The sequence below is a fragment of the Hetaerina americana genome, unplaced genomic scaffold, assembly GCF_022747635.1.
Source record: "Hetaerina americana unplaced genomic scaffold, ioHetAmer1.1.p SCAF_5, whole genome shotgun sequence".
Classification (NCBI taxonomy): domain Eukaryota; kingdom Metazoa; phylum Arthropoda; class Insecta; order Odonata; family Calopterygidae; genus Hetaerina; species Hetaerina americana.
In genome coordinates, this window is record NW_027287095.1 from 55,206,331 (window position 1) to 55,223,515 (window position 17,185).

At 35.2% G+C, this 17,185-nt stretch overlaps 2 protein-coding genes across 2 annotated transcripts; one reads left to right on the forward strand and one right to left on the reverse strand.

The window, feature by feature from the left end:
* Positions 1–6,477: 6,477 nt before the first annotated feature.
* On the reverse strand, positions 6,478–13,038 carry LOC139693930 (3'-5' exoribonuclease 1-like). Its single transcript, XM_071592270.1, has 6 exons — positions 12,806–13,038; positions 12,424–12,728; positions 12,199–12,337; positions 11,969–12,115; positions 10,317–10,400; positions 6,478–9,785 (listed from the first exon to the last, which is right to left on the reverse strand). The coding sequence occupies exons 1-6, from the start codon at positions 12,827–12,829 to the stop codon at positions 9,531–9,533; spliced, it is 954 nt and encodes a 317-aa protein (XP_071448371.1). The 5' UTR covers positions 12,830–13,038; the 3' UTR covers positions 6,478–9,530.
* Positions 13,039–13,188: 150 nt separating this feature from the next.
* Positions 13,189–14,486, forward strand: mRpL43 (mitochondrial ribosomal protein L43). Its single transcript, XM_071592108.1, has 4 exons — positions 13,189–13,552; positions 13,777–13,883; positions 13,960–14,162; positions 14,240–14,486. Exons 1-4 carry the CDS (start codon positions 13,416–13,418, stop codon positions 14,366–14,368), a joined length of 576 nt encoding a protein of 191 aa, XP_071448209.1. The 5' UTR covers positions 13,189–13,415; the 3' UTR covers positions 14,369–14,486.
* The last annotated feature ends 2,699 nt before the right edge of the window (positions 14,487–17,185 follow it).

Here is a 17,185-nt window from a genome sequence, read left to right on the forward strand (position 1 = left end):
ACAAATAGTCATTTTTACATGCCTGGAAAGTGTTGGTGGATTAGCATTGGGTTAGTTAAATCATGTTACAATCTTTGTCAGGTAAGTTTATTTCAACAATCATTTAGGTAAGTATATGTACAAATTAATGGCAAAACAAAAGCTAATATTGTACAGTCCCTACTTATTTTTAAAAATTTCAAGCTTCTTATTAAGAGTCACATTTTGTTCAGCAGCTGATGAATTCCTACATTTTACTGGTCAAAGGGTGGTGTGTAAAATATGCTTTTTTGTACTTCCTTTGAACATTTCATGCATGTAAACCCTTTACATTCACACCCAGAAATAAAAAGTACTTTCAAGTTATGTATTTCCCATTGTTAAGATAATAGGACATGAACTTGACTACAGCATAGTCACCAAGGCACATGCCACAAATCATATTTTCCAGGGCATAGAAAGTCATTTATAATGTACCTTTTTTTGCACATAGAGGCAAAATTTCTGCCCAAATTTATCAGGCTTGCAAGCTGCAAATTGAGTAAACCAACCGCAAGCTGTTGAAGGGAAAAGTTACTCATCAGTCTTTATGCAAGACCCTGGAATATATGATACCTGACAGTTCTTGATAAATTTGTTCCACACCTGGGAGACTGAAGGAAACTTGTCTGTAACCAGTCAAGATGATCTTGTAGATCATACGTCCAGCCTTGAAAATTAAAGAATTTCCATGAAACTGTCTGTACAAGTGGCATAAATGAAGGCCCCATTTCAATTACTCAAAATATTATAGAAAAAGAGATGTCCCATCGAGTATTCTATGTGAGTAATAGATTCCAAGGAATGAATGAAACTCTTCTCATGTCAGATGAACTCTTTATTGATAAAAATTATTACTACAAAACAACATTGAACTCAGTCCAAAATTAAGCAAATATGGTGGATCAAAAATTGAAAAGAAATCAGAAATCATCCCTTGAGTCTTTTACTGTTAAGACAATTTCTGCATTACATTTTTGTGCTTCAGTAATATTAAACACTAATCAAAGGCAGTAATCAGCACATAGGCAAAGTTGGAGCTCAATTAACACAAGTCATAAAAGTGAGCGAAATTCACAAAACAAGGTATGAGGGCCAGTTTCTCTCTAGCTGCCGGCGATTTCCAAGAAAGGTCTGGTTCCAATTAAATCACAGCTTTGGTAAAGCTATGGTTGCTTTGAGGCAAGACCTGGAATTGAACCTGGGCTCTCCAGTCAATAGGCATTGAAAAATAGTGCTAATTTTCCTAAAATCTATTTCAAACTTGGATCCAAAATTTCTAACACTTCTTTTCGCTAATAAAATTATAAGGACATTTTTATGTACATTCGGGAATGGCTTCCTGAGACACATCTTAGATGCAATATACTAGAATAAAAAAATATTGGCCATGATCCTCAAATTTCTGATTTTTCCTAATGGTTTGAAACAGAGAAAATTTTAGTCAAGCTAGAGAATGAACACAAACACAATTATTATCAGTGAAAAACTATTGGTGGTCTACCATTCAAGTGGGTTTTGGATGGACCATTCACTCCTATTCCTTAGCCTTGCCTAACAAGGCAAAACCCGACACCTCGTAATATAATAGACTTTTCTTCAATTCTATACCTTCTACCTCCCTCCATTACTTCCAAAATCCCATCTATCATATTCTATTAAATGTTTCCTCTCAGGGACACCCTAAATTATTTTCTGTGATTGATTGTAGGCCTTATTTTTTCCTATTTATAATTACTTTAGACATGTGGACCCATATAATGATGTCTTGCACAACTAACTGTACACACTGTTGACTTCTTCCTTCCTACCAATGATACCTGGTGGCATGTTGATCTGGACAAAATTCATGGGTTCAGCTTTTACTTCCACTAATAATACATTCTATCCCTTGCCTTCTCTATTTAATACACTCCTTTCTATCTTTTTGCTCAATACTAATATCAGCCCCTGCCAGCTGTCTTCCCCTCAATTATATAAAAAAACCATAAACACAGTAATCAACCGAAAGGTCGGTTTGGTTGGTGATGGTAGAGATCACCCAGTACTAAGCCCTATGCGGCGTGTGAAATTCACACACCAGGGTAAGGGGGCCAGTTTCTTTCCCTCTGCCAGTTATCGTTTCTCAGGAAGATCTGGTGCCCAAAAAATTACATAGCTTGGGTGGAGCTGCAGGTGCCCAGAAAGGCTTGCCTGGGAATCGGACCCAGGCCCTCCAGTCAGTAGTCTACGCTCTACCCCTGGACTTCTGCGACCCACCCTCAATCGTATATTACTCTAAAATTATCACTCCAATAATTGTCGGTCTTTCCATCTCACCTCACACAGCCCCAAAACAGCTATATTCCTTATCTACTTCTCCTGCTTTATATTTTTGAATTTCCCTGTCCTCAACATGGTTCTATCACTCCAAGTCTCTGATCTAACTGGTTCAATTCTCATCTATCTTCTTCTCCGGTGCTGGTTCAGCTTAGCAAGTATTTCTTGTGATGATGACTTTCTTTCCTTCCCCCACTGTATGGAATGACACAGCACAGTGGGTTGGGTCTAGGTGCCAGGACTCAGGGAAGCCCCGTAGTATGATAGCCATGGTTCAGAACTCAAACCCTGATCAATATAGCAAATATTTCCAGTAGAAATATGGCCATAAACCTCCATACGTATAGTATATTTAAGCATCCAAAAACATTAACCCACACTCTACTAAATTCAAGCTGAACAACTTTTGGGAAAGATTCTCAAATATAACATCAACTGTGTTCTATAATCACCTAAAAATCAAAAGTTGGTTTAAGAATTGCAGATGAATGAATGGGAAAAAACTACCAACTTGCCCTTCCTAAACTTCATGGTTGGAGCAGGTGTTAGCAACAGAGACATATCAGTGATGGTGGTGATAAAAAATATAACCTTGCTACAAGCCCAGTCTCCAGTACTTTTTGCAATTTTCAATTTAGAATTTTCAGCCTTCAGGCAGCATCTCAAAACAAGTTCATTCTTTGATATCTTCAAGTACAAATGGAGAAGAGAGATACTTGAAATTTATACCTCATAAATCTTGTCTAGGGGTCACAGAGCAACCAAGGAGACAAATGTGTCACTTTCATGGAATGTTTTGTATTTCTTGTTGTTTTCAGAATGGCCGGAATTTTTTTTTTTTTAAATTGATTTCTATCATGCCTGGGCGCACTTAAGAATTGCGTAAGTGAAAAGGCCCTTCTTCCAGGAGGAAGGGCCTTTGCACTTATTCCATCAGTTGTTGTGTGGTGTGAGCTGGTTTAGTGCCAATCAGTATAATGAGATCCCTGCTGCATTGTTTCAGGTCTCAACCCTGCAGATATGAACTTGAGCTCTCTCTTGTGGTCTTAGAGAACTGGCACTGTAAAACTATGGAATCAGGAAGAGTGATCTGTTGTCTCAGGCTTTGAGAAGATTAATCACCGAGGACATTACTAACATAACATTGTCAAATTAAAATATTATTTGAATTTTAATTACACTGGTTGTTGATCAGCCAGGAAGTACACTTGATTTATGAAATTACTCACCAAGTCTATTAATTAAGGACAATTTGAGAACTTCTTTGAGGCAAGCAACACAATAGACTACTAGCCATTAGAAAAAGATACTTTGCAATCTCTTCTTCTTTGATAAAAATAATTTTCAGGCATAATCAAAATCCATGGACATGGGACTTAATGAATACAAATGTTGACGAAAATGTACCTGCAAGGTTTATTATAAGTTAACAACTATGCACAATAAAACTTTATTTGGAGTACAGAAATAATTATTTAAGTAAAACATAAAGGTTTAGGAAAATGTGGGAGGGTAGACTGATTCGTAGCATCCACGAGTATGAAGAAGGAATCTGGCCGGAAGACTTTGTGAGATGTGTTAGTTTCTGTTCCGAAAAAGATAAAGGCTACATCATGTGAGAACTACAGAACAGTAAGCTTCATATCCCACGGAGCTAAAGTTGTTCTCAGGATAGAGCAATGCAAATAATTACTTAGAGGATGATCAGTTTGGGTTTCGGAAGGGGAGAGGAACGTACGACACCATTGTAGTAATGAGACCATTAATCGAGAGGAATATAGAATACAATCAGGACGTATTTGCCTGTTTCGTAGATTTCGAAAATGCATTTGATAGGGTGCATTGGAAAAAAACTAATGAGTATATTGAAGAAAATAGGAATGGATTGGAGGGACAGGAGGCTAATCCGCCACCTGTACATGTCTCAGACTGCTCAGGTGCGGGTGGGAAATGGGGAGTCCGGATGGGCAGTATTAGGAAGAGGTGTAAGGCAGGGTTGCCCATTATCACCGTTGCTGTTCAACCTGTATGCAGAGGAAATGATTAAAGAGGCATGGGAAGAACTGGTGCTAGGAATGAAAGTGGGCAGGGAATTCATAAAATCAGTTAGGTTCGCTGATGACCAAGCTTTAGTTTGTCAGTCAGCCAAAGGGCTGCAAGCATTGCTGAGTGAATTGGAAATTCAGTGCGACAGATATGGGATGAGAATCTATATTAATAAAACAAAGGTTATCCGATTTTCCAGAAAGAAAAGGCTAAGCTAAATATTAAAATAAGAAGGCAAAAAATAGAGCACGTAGAACAGTTTATGTATCTAGGAAGTGTTTTGGACCAACAAAGTCAATGTATACAGGACATAAGGAGAAGAACTGCACTAGGCAAAGGGGCTTTTATAAGGAGAGAGTTGATGACAGTGATGCTGAATAAGGATTTAAAAGAAGGCATGTCAAAACTTTGATATGGAGTGTAGCTATGTACGGTGTGGAGACATGGTGCAGGATGATAGACTTGGATTGAGTAGATAGAGGGGGATTAAATATAGGTGTGGAGAAGGTGAAGTGGACAGAAACGAAACAAATGGGGAAGTGCTAGGTAAGGTTGGGGAGGAGAGAGGATTGTTGAGAGAAATCATAAGGAGACAGGGAAAATGGATGAAAAGCATATTGATTTACAAAGGGATGTTGAAGACTAAGATATAGGGGAGAATGTTAGGCAAACAAGGAAGGGGCAGGAATAGGATAGGAATTTTGGATGTGATTAAGAATACAGGGATGAAGAGGGGCTTGTAGAGTAGGATGATGGGTCGTACTTTGTTCGCAGAAACAAAATATTTATTTGGTAGTTGTGTCCATCCAAAACCAACCTCAACTGGTAGATTGCCTAATAATAATAGTATAAATTGAAAGCAACTGTGAGCTTGTGTTGTTTTAAATATTGAATGGGTATCACTTTGTATACTTAATAAGTTGATAAGGCCTAGTTTAGATTAAGAACTCAAAGCAGTCAAGGAAGAGAAATTTTATTTGCAATCACCTTGAATAACTTATCAATAGTCATAAACATAAACCCTCACCTTATTTACTATAATCCATACTTCAATCTTATTCAAGTCTCTACATTTGGTTTCTAATATTTCACAGGAAACTGTTGTTTTACGGTAGTCTATCATCAGGTTTCCAACATTAAAAAAGTAATAAACAGGAATGTTCTATACACTACTGAAATACAACAGAACTACCACTAACATGAAAATTATATAAAATCGTCCTTGAATCGCTTATCTCACATCATAATGCTTAATGCCTACATCACCAGGGATATCACTTAATTTAGATACTGAGATATATAGCTTGAGGAGGGGTGAAAGAGCTGTATTTTTAAATTATGAAAAATGGTTAGGTGTAATTTGATGAACTAATTTTAACTGAATGGACAGAAACTGAATGATTAAATACTTTGAACATGAAAACAAGTAGAAATCTAATGAGAGTCGAATTTTATCTTGCATTCACTCTTCCCCATCATCCTCTTTAACTCTGCATTCCTACACACAGTTCCACTTAATTGCTACAGTCAGGAGATGGCTCTTTGAAGCTTTCTAATCACCCATATTAATACAACGGATTTTAACTATCCTTCTGCCCCATTATTTTCTCTCTCCTCTTAACAGTTCACCCTCTTAACTCATCCCAAAAGCATTTCTCTCAATTTATCTATCCAACCCCCTTCATTCTTACCTAATGCTTAAACACCAATAAACATATTCCAAAAAGCAAGTCTATTTGAATTTTGTAAACCCCCCCATGCATATAGAACACACTCACCATTTCTGTTTCAGCATGATCGTGTTGAAATTCTCCCTGTGCTCTTTCATCACACGTTTACGGAATATTGGAAAATTCTACCAAGGGAAGAGGACCTAAAGTGTAGCTAACCTTATGTTTTAGATAATGATACCTCAAATTAACTTCTGAAACAAATCAAGCTCTCTAAGAATCTTAGTAGGGAATTTTATTTTGCATAAATTTAGGGTTCAATTAGTGCAGAGATATTAGGGAAAGGCCTATTCTAATTGCACACTGATCAGATGGAACATTATTATTCCCCAAAGAAGGATTAGCCAGACTAACAAATACTTAAGTCCATAAATAAATAAAAATCATCCATGCTTAAGAGCTGATTCATCAGAAGTAGAGGTTACCAAGTAAATGCAATGTTGCCCACTAATCAGATAACAGTTATCACTTGAAAAAAAAGCAAAAAACTGATAGTCAAGTGGAATAAATTTTATTCCCCTTATGTGATTCTTGATTATTCCAACAGTTCTCAGTTGAAATAATGGATTTCCATACATTCCAACAGTTGAGTTTTCAATTTATTTTACAAACTTTATCACTTACCAAGGATAAAAGAGAATTTTCGCTATTAGGACTATAACAGACAAGCATAATTGCCAACTAATAACACTTAATGGGTCCAATTATACACTTAAAAGTATTGAACACTGAGAGATAGGTATTTGCAATAATTTCTACCTCAGGGAGCATTTTTCAACCATGCAGTTGCATTTTGGGATACATTTTTACATTCTCCTCCTACCATGGGATACTCTGCATAATTTTTTCTTCCTTTAAGTTTAATGACACCTCTTAGAATAGATGCAACATTGAAATAAAGACATAGACTTCTTAGATTTTTTTTAGATGGAACCTAGGTAGTGCACAATCTATGCGCATGAGTATTTTGATTCAGTTGCTAAAAAAGTTAAAGTGAAGACTTGAGCTTCCTCTAAAATGTGACCCACCCCTACTTTTTCCCAAAATATAATAGCATGGTTAATAGATACTCTTTGCAGTAAAAAAATTTGAAAATTCAATGATGCAGTTATAACAATTATCACTAGAAACAACAAATAACAAATGCTTTTCATCAAATATCAAAATATAAAGAACTATACAATTTTATTGACCAAGTATTTAGTATCGGGTGATCAAGTTCCCTGTTACAAATTCCATTTGAATATGATGTTTTTCAATAACCACAGAGAGGATCCATTAAATACACCAGTAAAATATACAAGTACAACAGCATATAAAATATGTAGTTTAGTCATGCTGAAATTATTAGTTCTAGCAAGTCATACAGGTAGCTGTTGAATTCTTTAATTTCATCAAAATTGACATATATGTTCACAAGATATATTCTCTATTACCAATTTTGGAATTTTTGTACATTCAATATCATATCTCCGTCACAATTTTCCAGTTAACTATTCCCTATCACAAAAAATGGAGAATGCAAGGAGAGGATTATTTCGAATAAAATATTTAAAATGTAATTCTTAACTTACCTGCACATAAATTTGCCAGAAGCCAGTTTTTAATCCTCCTCAAATAGCACCTTTACCACTGATCACATTTCTCCACCCACAATTTTATGTTCTTCCTTAATGGCCCTGCCAAGCTAGATCCACCATTAGAACTGCTAGAAATCTTCCTCATACAGCCTTTCTCTTTCCATGCTTCTGACACTATTGTCCAGTTTCTTTTAATTAAAGAACTTCCTACTTCCTCCAAGAGAAGTTCAATCACCACCTTGAAAACTCGTTCCTTTATCATACCCTTAACAATCAGTTCTAATTTAGGACTAATGGAGTGAAACAGGAATTCCACAGTAGGAAGGTACCTGGGTAGATATTTCCAAATTTACAGGCTTGTTATTTACCAAATATTTCTCACACTTTCTTCATTTTCCTGGTATTGGAACCATTCAGGAGTATTTTCTGACATCTATGCTTTCAGAAACGACTTCATCATAATGTTTCACCTATTCCCATATCTATTGACATAACTCTCTGATAAGTACCCTTTTTGCAGTTTTCATGCCTCCCCCTCACTTGTATGCAGTTTCAGAGATGATGAGCAAGAAGCTTACCCAGGGTCACGTTACATGAGCTACAACAGACATCAATGAAATCGTAGTAGGAAACATGAGTCATAGTTCCGTTTATTACTGACATCAGCACCCATTCCAGGGTAGATGTTACCGTCAGCAGGGATACACTTAACCCATCGCTTTTCATCACTAATCCTGAATAAATTGGGGATTTTTTAAATACTTATCGTAATTTTGACCAGGGTGGTATTTGCAAGCCTATCTACATGGATTAGGCTGTTATCAATTGCCAATTGATTTTTTCTCACTCTTTCTCTCTGGGCCTGGCCACCTTGCCATAAATTTACTATCTGCTCATGCACAGGATGAAAACTTCCATTCAATCTACCTCAAAGTAGAAGTTCTGAGCGCATAGAGTCAACAATCGCATGCTGAATGGTGAATTGCTCCTGCTTATGTCTTATCCTCACATTCACACTACACTCTATCCACCACACTTTCATATTTTTCTTTGACCAGTGCCCAGTGCACTTACCTTCACAACAACGTTCACTAAAATTGGGCGTTTTTTTGGGACGGTAAATTTTTCAATACAAACTGGCTTCTGGAAAACTTTAAATATGACTTGAATCATCATCTTTTGAACCAAATTTAAAAAAAAAATGTTAAAACTCTCACCAAAGAAAACTTTATCAATAAAAGTATAGGTTACAAAATACTTATCACAATGAAACTTATACGGTGTGGAAAAATAAAGTAGAAAAACACAATGAAAGAAGTTTAGGGAAAGTGACCTTATGTACAAGCATAATATATGAATTCTAGTTACACTTTATAAATAAATAAAGCCATCTTGTTTGGCAGTGTGAAAAAAAGTTTCCAAGAGACTGGATGTAAAAAGTCCGCCCTGTATTCCTTTGGTAGAAATAACACACACAACACACAATAATAAACAGCACTGCAGAAGAATACCTTTATACTATTGCCACCTAATCATATAGCTTCCCATTTCCATCACTCGTATTTAAAAATTTACAGAAAATTTCTTTTGGTTTTTAACCTTTCTTTATAAATCCATTCCCCAACTAAGAGTTGCTAGATACTGCCTCGAGGCAATCACCATAAAGAAATTCCACTGCAATTGAATTATTTGACTTTAGACTCCTACCCAAAATATTGACTGTTGCACATTTCTATATGTAATTAGAAGAACATCATTAAATGCATTGAAAAATTAACTGTGTCCATCGTATAGAGATACACTAATTCAGATCACCATTCAAATCATGACTAAAAGGTTAGGATCTTGGTATGGGGGTTACCACTTTTGAAATTGGTTGCATTCGTATTTGTCTCTGATTCCTCAAGGAGTGATTGCCAGAGAAATCCATTTGAAGTTTTGGCTTGTGTATCCTCTCATTTGGCAGCAGGGGTGCCCCATCTGCTGCCAACTGGAGTAAAATGCGTGCAATATTCTTTGCATCATCAAGTCCACAATGTGGTCTCCCTTCAAAGGTCATGTCAAGGTATTCAAGCATTAATTTCAGACATACCTGAAAGGACCAGATAAAATAACACTATTATTCTCTGCAAATGAGGAAATGCATTGCCTTTTTCCGGAAATTATCCAACATATCAACTGTAAATTATTCACTCAGTTCATAAGATATCAGTCAAAAAAGGAAAGGGCTACCTCTAATATATAATAAGATTAATTATAATTGATATTGGATATTTTGTTGTCAAGAAAGAATATTCAATCTAGAATTAATTCAATGAATCCTTTACTTATACTTTGAGTTCGCCAACTAAATATAAATGGCTCAACTACCTTCAATTTATTTAGAATTTTTCCTACAATCGTATCTTGAATATACACAGCCTTTATGTATTGCACTTCCCCAAAAAAAGGCATTTAAATATTAATTGGAGAATGAATTCCAGCATGCCTTTGCATATAAAATCTAATTACTTCATCATTAGGATTTTTACCAGTCATATTAGTATGGATTTATAAAATAAAACAATTGAGAAACATTTCTCACAGAAAAAACTTATTATAAATTTATAGAAAAAATTATTACCTGTTTTGTGTCATAAAAGTTGTGGAAAATTTTCCTTATGTTTACCCATTTATGAGCAAAATGAGGGTATTCGATTTCCGATATCTAGAACAAGAAACAAAACAACTCAAATTCACAATCAAATGTACAACCACAATTACTTAAATGATTCAAAATACAGAACGTTAGCTTTATCACAAGTACATGGGGAAAGCAAGAAGCTATTTTTTTGCACTACTTTATTTTCCTGAGAAACCACAAACAGTACAGGGAAAGGAACTGGCCCCCTTACCCTGATGCGTGAATTTTAAACGCCATCAGGCTTAGTACTGGGTGAACTCTACCATCACCTACCAAACCGACCTATGGGTTAATTACTGTATTTATGGTTTATACTTCTTTATACACACATGAATTTTAAGGCTATGCAGATTCTGTTTAAGACTTTAGGCTTGACAGAAATATTTCTGCTTATGAGAAACATTATGGAAATCAGAATTGCATTAGCACCCGGAGCAAATTTTGCAATCATTTTGAAAAAGACGTAGCACATTATGCCAAAATAAATGGTGATACCATTAAAAGAATATCAAGCCCATGGTCTGAAGTACAGATATGCTAGTATTTGTTCTCAGCCTTACTAGCATAATTAGAAATATCAAATTGAAATCAGGGTTACTGCGTGAATGAATCTGAAAGTACAATTTTTCAAGCTGTCCTTGAAATTTTTAAATTAAAGGCTATTTAAAAATGGTTTTCACATACTTGCCAGAAATGACCTCTTAACTTTAAAGTGATTTTCGTTTTCATTGGAAAAACAACATTTTCTCTAGTTGCAGTCTCATGGGCACATTTGGGAATTATTTAAATTTTCCACCTAGTTTAAATTACGGATATTTTAAATCTAAACCCCTCAAACTATATCAATGACCCCCCCTCCCTTATATCAGTGAATAAGCACTAGCTTCCATTCCACGAGAAAATCTTTCACACCACCCTTTGCAGTAGTTCTCTCCATAAATTGATGTAAAACCCACCCTTCTGGTGTGAACAGAGGCGAGGTTAAAATTTTGAGAATGTCATGCTTCAGGTATCTCTCCAAATGTCATGAAATACAAAAGGGTGAGGGTTACCAAGTATGCAAAAACTACTACGTTGAATTAACATACTCAGGGAACAATTAATGCATCACAAGAATACCATCATGCACAATCAGTGATAGTTAAACACATATTTGAAATAGGCCACCGCATCACTTTCAAATATGTAACACTCGTTTAGGCTAATTGGACAGATCATGAGAAAGGATCTACCATATGAGAAAACAACGATTTCAAAATCCTCAGCGCTTATGAACTTGAGTAAGCATCACTGTATAAAATAGGGGACTTTCTTTTCGTAATCATATGAACATGGATATGCTGCAAAAATGTTTCATAGAATAATTGTTTCAATTATATTAGCAGCACGACATTACTTCAATTTCCATTAATAACATCTGTATATTTATACTTAAACAATGAAATGAAAAGTAAGACAACGGAATTATATGAAATATTATGTTATTGGAGACAAATATTTCAAATTCTCTCTCAAAACTAGTCGCTGAAAAGTCTCTGAATGGAAGTCTACAAATTACGTAGAAAACTGGATGCGATATTAATAAACCTTACTTTGCACTGTCCATATAGGAACCTCCCCATGTCCCAAGGCCCATCAGTTACAATAGCATAATTGTGCGTCGCTCCGAGGTTTTCTTTCAACCATGCCTCAAAATTTTTTAACACCGTCGGAAACTCGTCAGCTGAATCTACCTGTTCCTATAAAAGGGTAAGAAAAATATGAGGCTACGGAGTACACAATGACAGCTTAATTCTTAAATAATATCATTCAAACAAGTCACCTGAGAAATTCCAGTTAGTTCGGTGCAAAAATCTGATAAAACTGGATTGATTGTTGGCCTGCAAAATGCCTGAAAATGACTTATGATCTCTTTTCTTTCGGTACTTACTAAAACTGCTGGGAATTCAATGATTTCATGCCTGAAGAACGATTAAGTCAATTGTTAGAAAACAAATTCCACTTCACAAATCACAGAAAGAAATAATTTACATGGACTTCAACTTACGGGTAATTAGGAGTATTTACTTCCTCGCAAGTTGCTTCAAAGTCCACAATAACATAATAAGGCAGTATTTCAACCTTCAAAGGTATACCTGCTTCCGTCAACTTTTTTCTTTTATAGTAATGTCTTAGCCGTTTAGATAGTACAGTATAGTTTCCCGCTACACTCAAGTCGAAACATTTCAGGGTTTCCACCAAAACGTTCCGTCTCATCATTTTAATAGAGCAATTGATTACCGCCAGTTCTTTGTACACCGGGTGCCTCATTGGCGGATGTTCATTCCCAGCAAATATACCACTCGTCTCCCCCTGCAATTGGTAAAACCATTAATAAACTAAAATTTTAATTGACTGATCATTAAATGAACAGCAATCCGTTATCTAACCTCTTGATAGTTTTGCCATTCCATCACGGCAACTTTTAGTTATTTCACATACTGTTTAAAAACATGTAATTAACACACTTCCTTTCAAGTTTCACGAAATGATCATTTAGAGAAAAATTATTAAGATTTCTTAACGTTTTTCCCCCAACGGTGATACGACTGCGACTTCAACTACCTGACAGCTGAAAAGAAACAAACAGGCTAAGCAACTGTTCGAATGCCTTCTATAGAAAGAAAGCTACTTTAAGCTCAAATATGTGACCCCTAGTTTGTCGCTGTAGGTTTCCCCATATGTAAAGCGAATTTCATAACTCTTTTTTATATGAGAATTATTAATTTTAACCTTCAAAATTACTCCATTTAATAAACATTTAAAAAACTCGGATAAGATCGGCCAACGAATCACAGTTCGTAAAATTGCTAACCAGGGTTTTTTTCCCATTTAAAAAATGATACCGATTCGTAATCATGAGCTATGGCCGCTCCGACTCATAAATTTTTCATACTGACTTTATGTGCTAACTACGATAATGTTTAACCTGTGGAAGAAAGACAGGGAATTCATTGAATAGCTTCTGCGTTTATTTCTTGTCAATGGTGTAAATGTGAAATGTCCAATTCTCATTTGTTCATGCCCTCGGGCTTTCCCCGGGCACCTCTTCAAAATGGCATTGGAAGATACATTTGTCAACTCCAAAGAATTACAATTAAGTTTTGTAAGAATAATGGTGCCAGTCGTGGGGTTAGGTTTGTAATATTTTAGAAAAATATGCCTAATTAGTATTCCAATGACGTAATTATGTTGTATTTAGAGACAGAGTTAGTTTTATTATCTTCCTGGTACATAAACTTTGGTGTAGTCGAATTAAAGCGAAAATTAGAATGATATTATGACATTTTTTCACTTTCATTAAAATCACTTTTTAAAAATGAATTGAAAATTTTACATAATGATGTAATGCTTATCACAGGAAATTCCTGGAAAATAGTCTGATAGATTATGCGAAGAAACACCCTGGAGTAGTGGTCTATGTTAAACCACGTCGTCATAGATCTCCAGTTTTATCGGCAGAATATCGTAAGTTAAAGCCATTATGTTTTCTTCCCTCTTTTGATATAATTTTTCTAATCTGCGTGTAAATTTTACTGAATAGTGAATGGTGAAAAGCAGTGCGTAAGCTGCCACAACTATACAGAAGAAGAGGTTGTGAAGTGGATGGAACTCCTCAGAACTCAGCAAGGGGGTTTAACAGTGAGATACAGAAAGACATGGCATACTGATAACCCATCAATTCAAGGTGTATGGACACCTATGACAAATCGTCCGCCGCATCTCAACGTGACTAAATTCCCAAATGTATGTTATTGTTTAGTTGCCTAATATTTTTAGTTGTAAAATTGGCATACTTTTACATTGCTTTTTCATCATGACAGGAGGAATTATCAAAGCCGTTGAATTTAGAAAAAACAGCAACCGAACAGGTAATCGAACTCTTCAAGGAACAACAAAAGCTGCAGAAAGAAAGTCCTGAACCCGAAGAGGAAGAATACTTGAAAAAATGATTTATAGTTCGTATTCGGCCAATTATGTTTTAGAACTTATCATTTTTGTCATTCATTTAGTTGTTATAGAAATTTAAGTTGAAAATAAATCTCAGTTAAAGCCAAAATTTGTTCGCTGCTTATTCAAGTGTGTTCATAATTAAATTGTGTCGCTCATTAGGTGAGCCAGGTGTGAGGTAAGAATGTTGAGGTAGGATAATAGTTAGCATTTTGGATGGAATTAAGTGATGTAGAAAGTATGATGAGTTATTATATGAGTATGGGATCGAAGCATATTGTGTCAAATTATTTAGGGCTGTGGAGTACATTAGCGTGTAGTCCCAGAGTCAATCAAAACCATATCCAAAGAAGACTATTCGAAAATCCTAGTGGATCATTTACAGCTAAAGATAACATGTCAAGTAAGTCATGTAAAAATATTGATTTTCTTTGGGGTGGCAAAGGGTAAATAGAATTGTCTGAGGTGCAAAATAAAAAAAAAATTAACATTTTGTAAATCATTAATCTCAGAAAAATTAATTTCTAGAAAATTATAATAACATGTGGGTGAAAGTGCAGTCTTTATGATCTGAGATGTATCCGGAAATGCTCATCTCTCTCCTGTGGAAACACACCGTCTGTAGAGGAGACACCTTTCCACCAACTGTGTAGTCAGAAGAGTTCGCTACAATAGGGTTTAGGACATTAAATTGCAATCACAATAATAACCGCTGTAATAATGGTGAATGTTTCAAATGCAAATCTATCATGAAGAAAAACTGGGCTCTAAGAACACAAGGAAGGCCACTGACAATGAGCTTTTGAAAGCCTTGCTATGGCAAATTGGAGTAATTTAATTGATGCTCCATTAAAATACAAAGGATATAAGACGTAAACAGTCTAAAACTGCTGAAATTTTGAATGTTTTATTTTGCATATTATTATGTAAACACACCTCAATATGGACACTCAACAGCAAATTGTTATTAGGTGAGGTTAAATGAATTGCATGTATGACAAACCATACACAATTTGTCCTCATACCTGTAATTTCACAGTGTAGAAATATATAAACTGAGCAATGATATTTACTGGTGAGTAGTCCCAAATAGATCTCTTTGAGAGGAGAGGTAATCTCACATAGGAGACTGCTTATGTAGAAGATTATTGCGATTCAATCCAACTTCTTTGCAGTAACGTGAAGAGATCCTAGGAATTTCGTTAATAGCCAAGAATTTACCTATGTACCTCCTCCATTGGTAAATGCCATGCATGTGTTGGGATATTGTTTCCCAAATTTGCTCCTTTTCTATAAGTCTAAGCATATTTATACAGTGCTCCCCCTATATCAAACTTAAGTGCTCATCAATATATATTATTCCTGTTTTATATTGGCCATAAATGTGACCATTTTAATTGAGACATTTGTGATTGATAGTGGTTACCCTTTTCAGAAACTGTTTGAGGAAATTTTGTCCCCTGGAATATATTTTAATGTGATTTCATTGGATAATAGTGTTGGAAGAATGGGCGATGGCAAACTGATGCTGTGCAACTCACAAACCATCCAAGTATTGAACATTTACCCTGACTGAAACTAATTATAACATTATTAAATTATTTTAAAAATTTTCTATTATTAAAAGAATTCTTACATGCAAAAACATGTTTAGGAGCTCATTATTTACTAGACTATGATTTATCCAAGATTTTTGGTTGGCCTATCTTATTAGTATATACCGTATTTTACCATCGATATCACGTGCGTTATTCAATTAATCGACAAAATGACGATGCACGTTGTGTAATGAAAATTGAAAAACTCTAAACATAGATGTATTTTTACACACACTATATATACTTTTTACTCATATATATATTTTTATACATATATATATATATATATATATATATATATATATATATATATATATATATATATATATATATATGTGTGTGTGTGTATATATATATATGTATATATATATATGTATATATATATATATATATATATATATATATATATATATATATATATATATATATATATATATATATATATGTGTGTGTGTGTGTGTGTGTGTGTGTGTGTGTGTGTGTGTGTGTGTGTACATGTGTATGTGTGTATATATGTGTGTGTGTGTGTATATATATATATATATTTTTTTTTCTATGTACATTTACAGATCCGTGGCCTCTATACACATTCAAGATAACTATGAAGCCCCGGGCACGTGGTATCTATACAAATTCCTGAGAACTACAAAGTTCTGGGTGCGTGTTATACATAAGGTGCACGTTATCGATGGGAAAATATGGTAATACTTAAACCCATGTATAGGAGAGTATTAGTGAAAACTTTTTGCGGTTGATGCATGAGTTGCATGCCAAGCCCATGTGGGGAGGAAACTGTTTGGCATGAAAGTGAAATGGTCAATTTGCATTAAAACATAATTTAGCATATATTTTGGAGGGTGATTGGATGTTCATGGGGTCATGAATAAAGTGACTTTTGCGGGAAGGAGGATCTGTGGATGGGGAAAGGCTTGGGTGGTAAGTGGGAGAAGACAGCAGGGCATATGGCAGGGGTTGAAGGGAAGAAAAGACAGTGAAAAGGTCTATAGGTCAGAGGAGTGTAAGACTGGCGGCAAAGACATTGGATGTTGTGGGTCAGGGAGAAAATTTTATTGCGATTTTTTTGGTACTTTAATGGTCTCATAAAAAGCCTTCAAGCTTTGGAGAAAATGACAATATTTAGAAACAATGCAGGCATCTTTTTCATTCTGCCTGGGCCAATTAACTCCATTCCCCTAATGATTGTTTAAAGTCAAATGATTC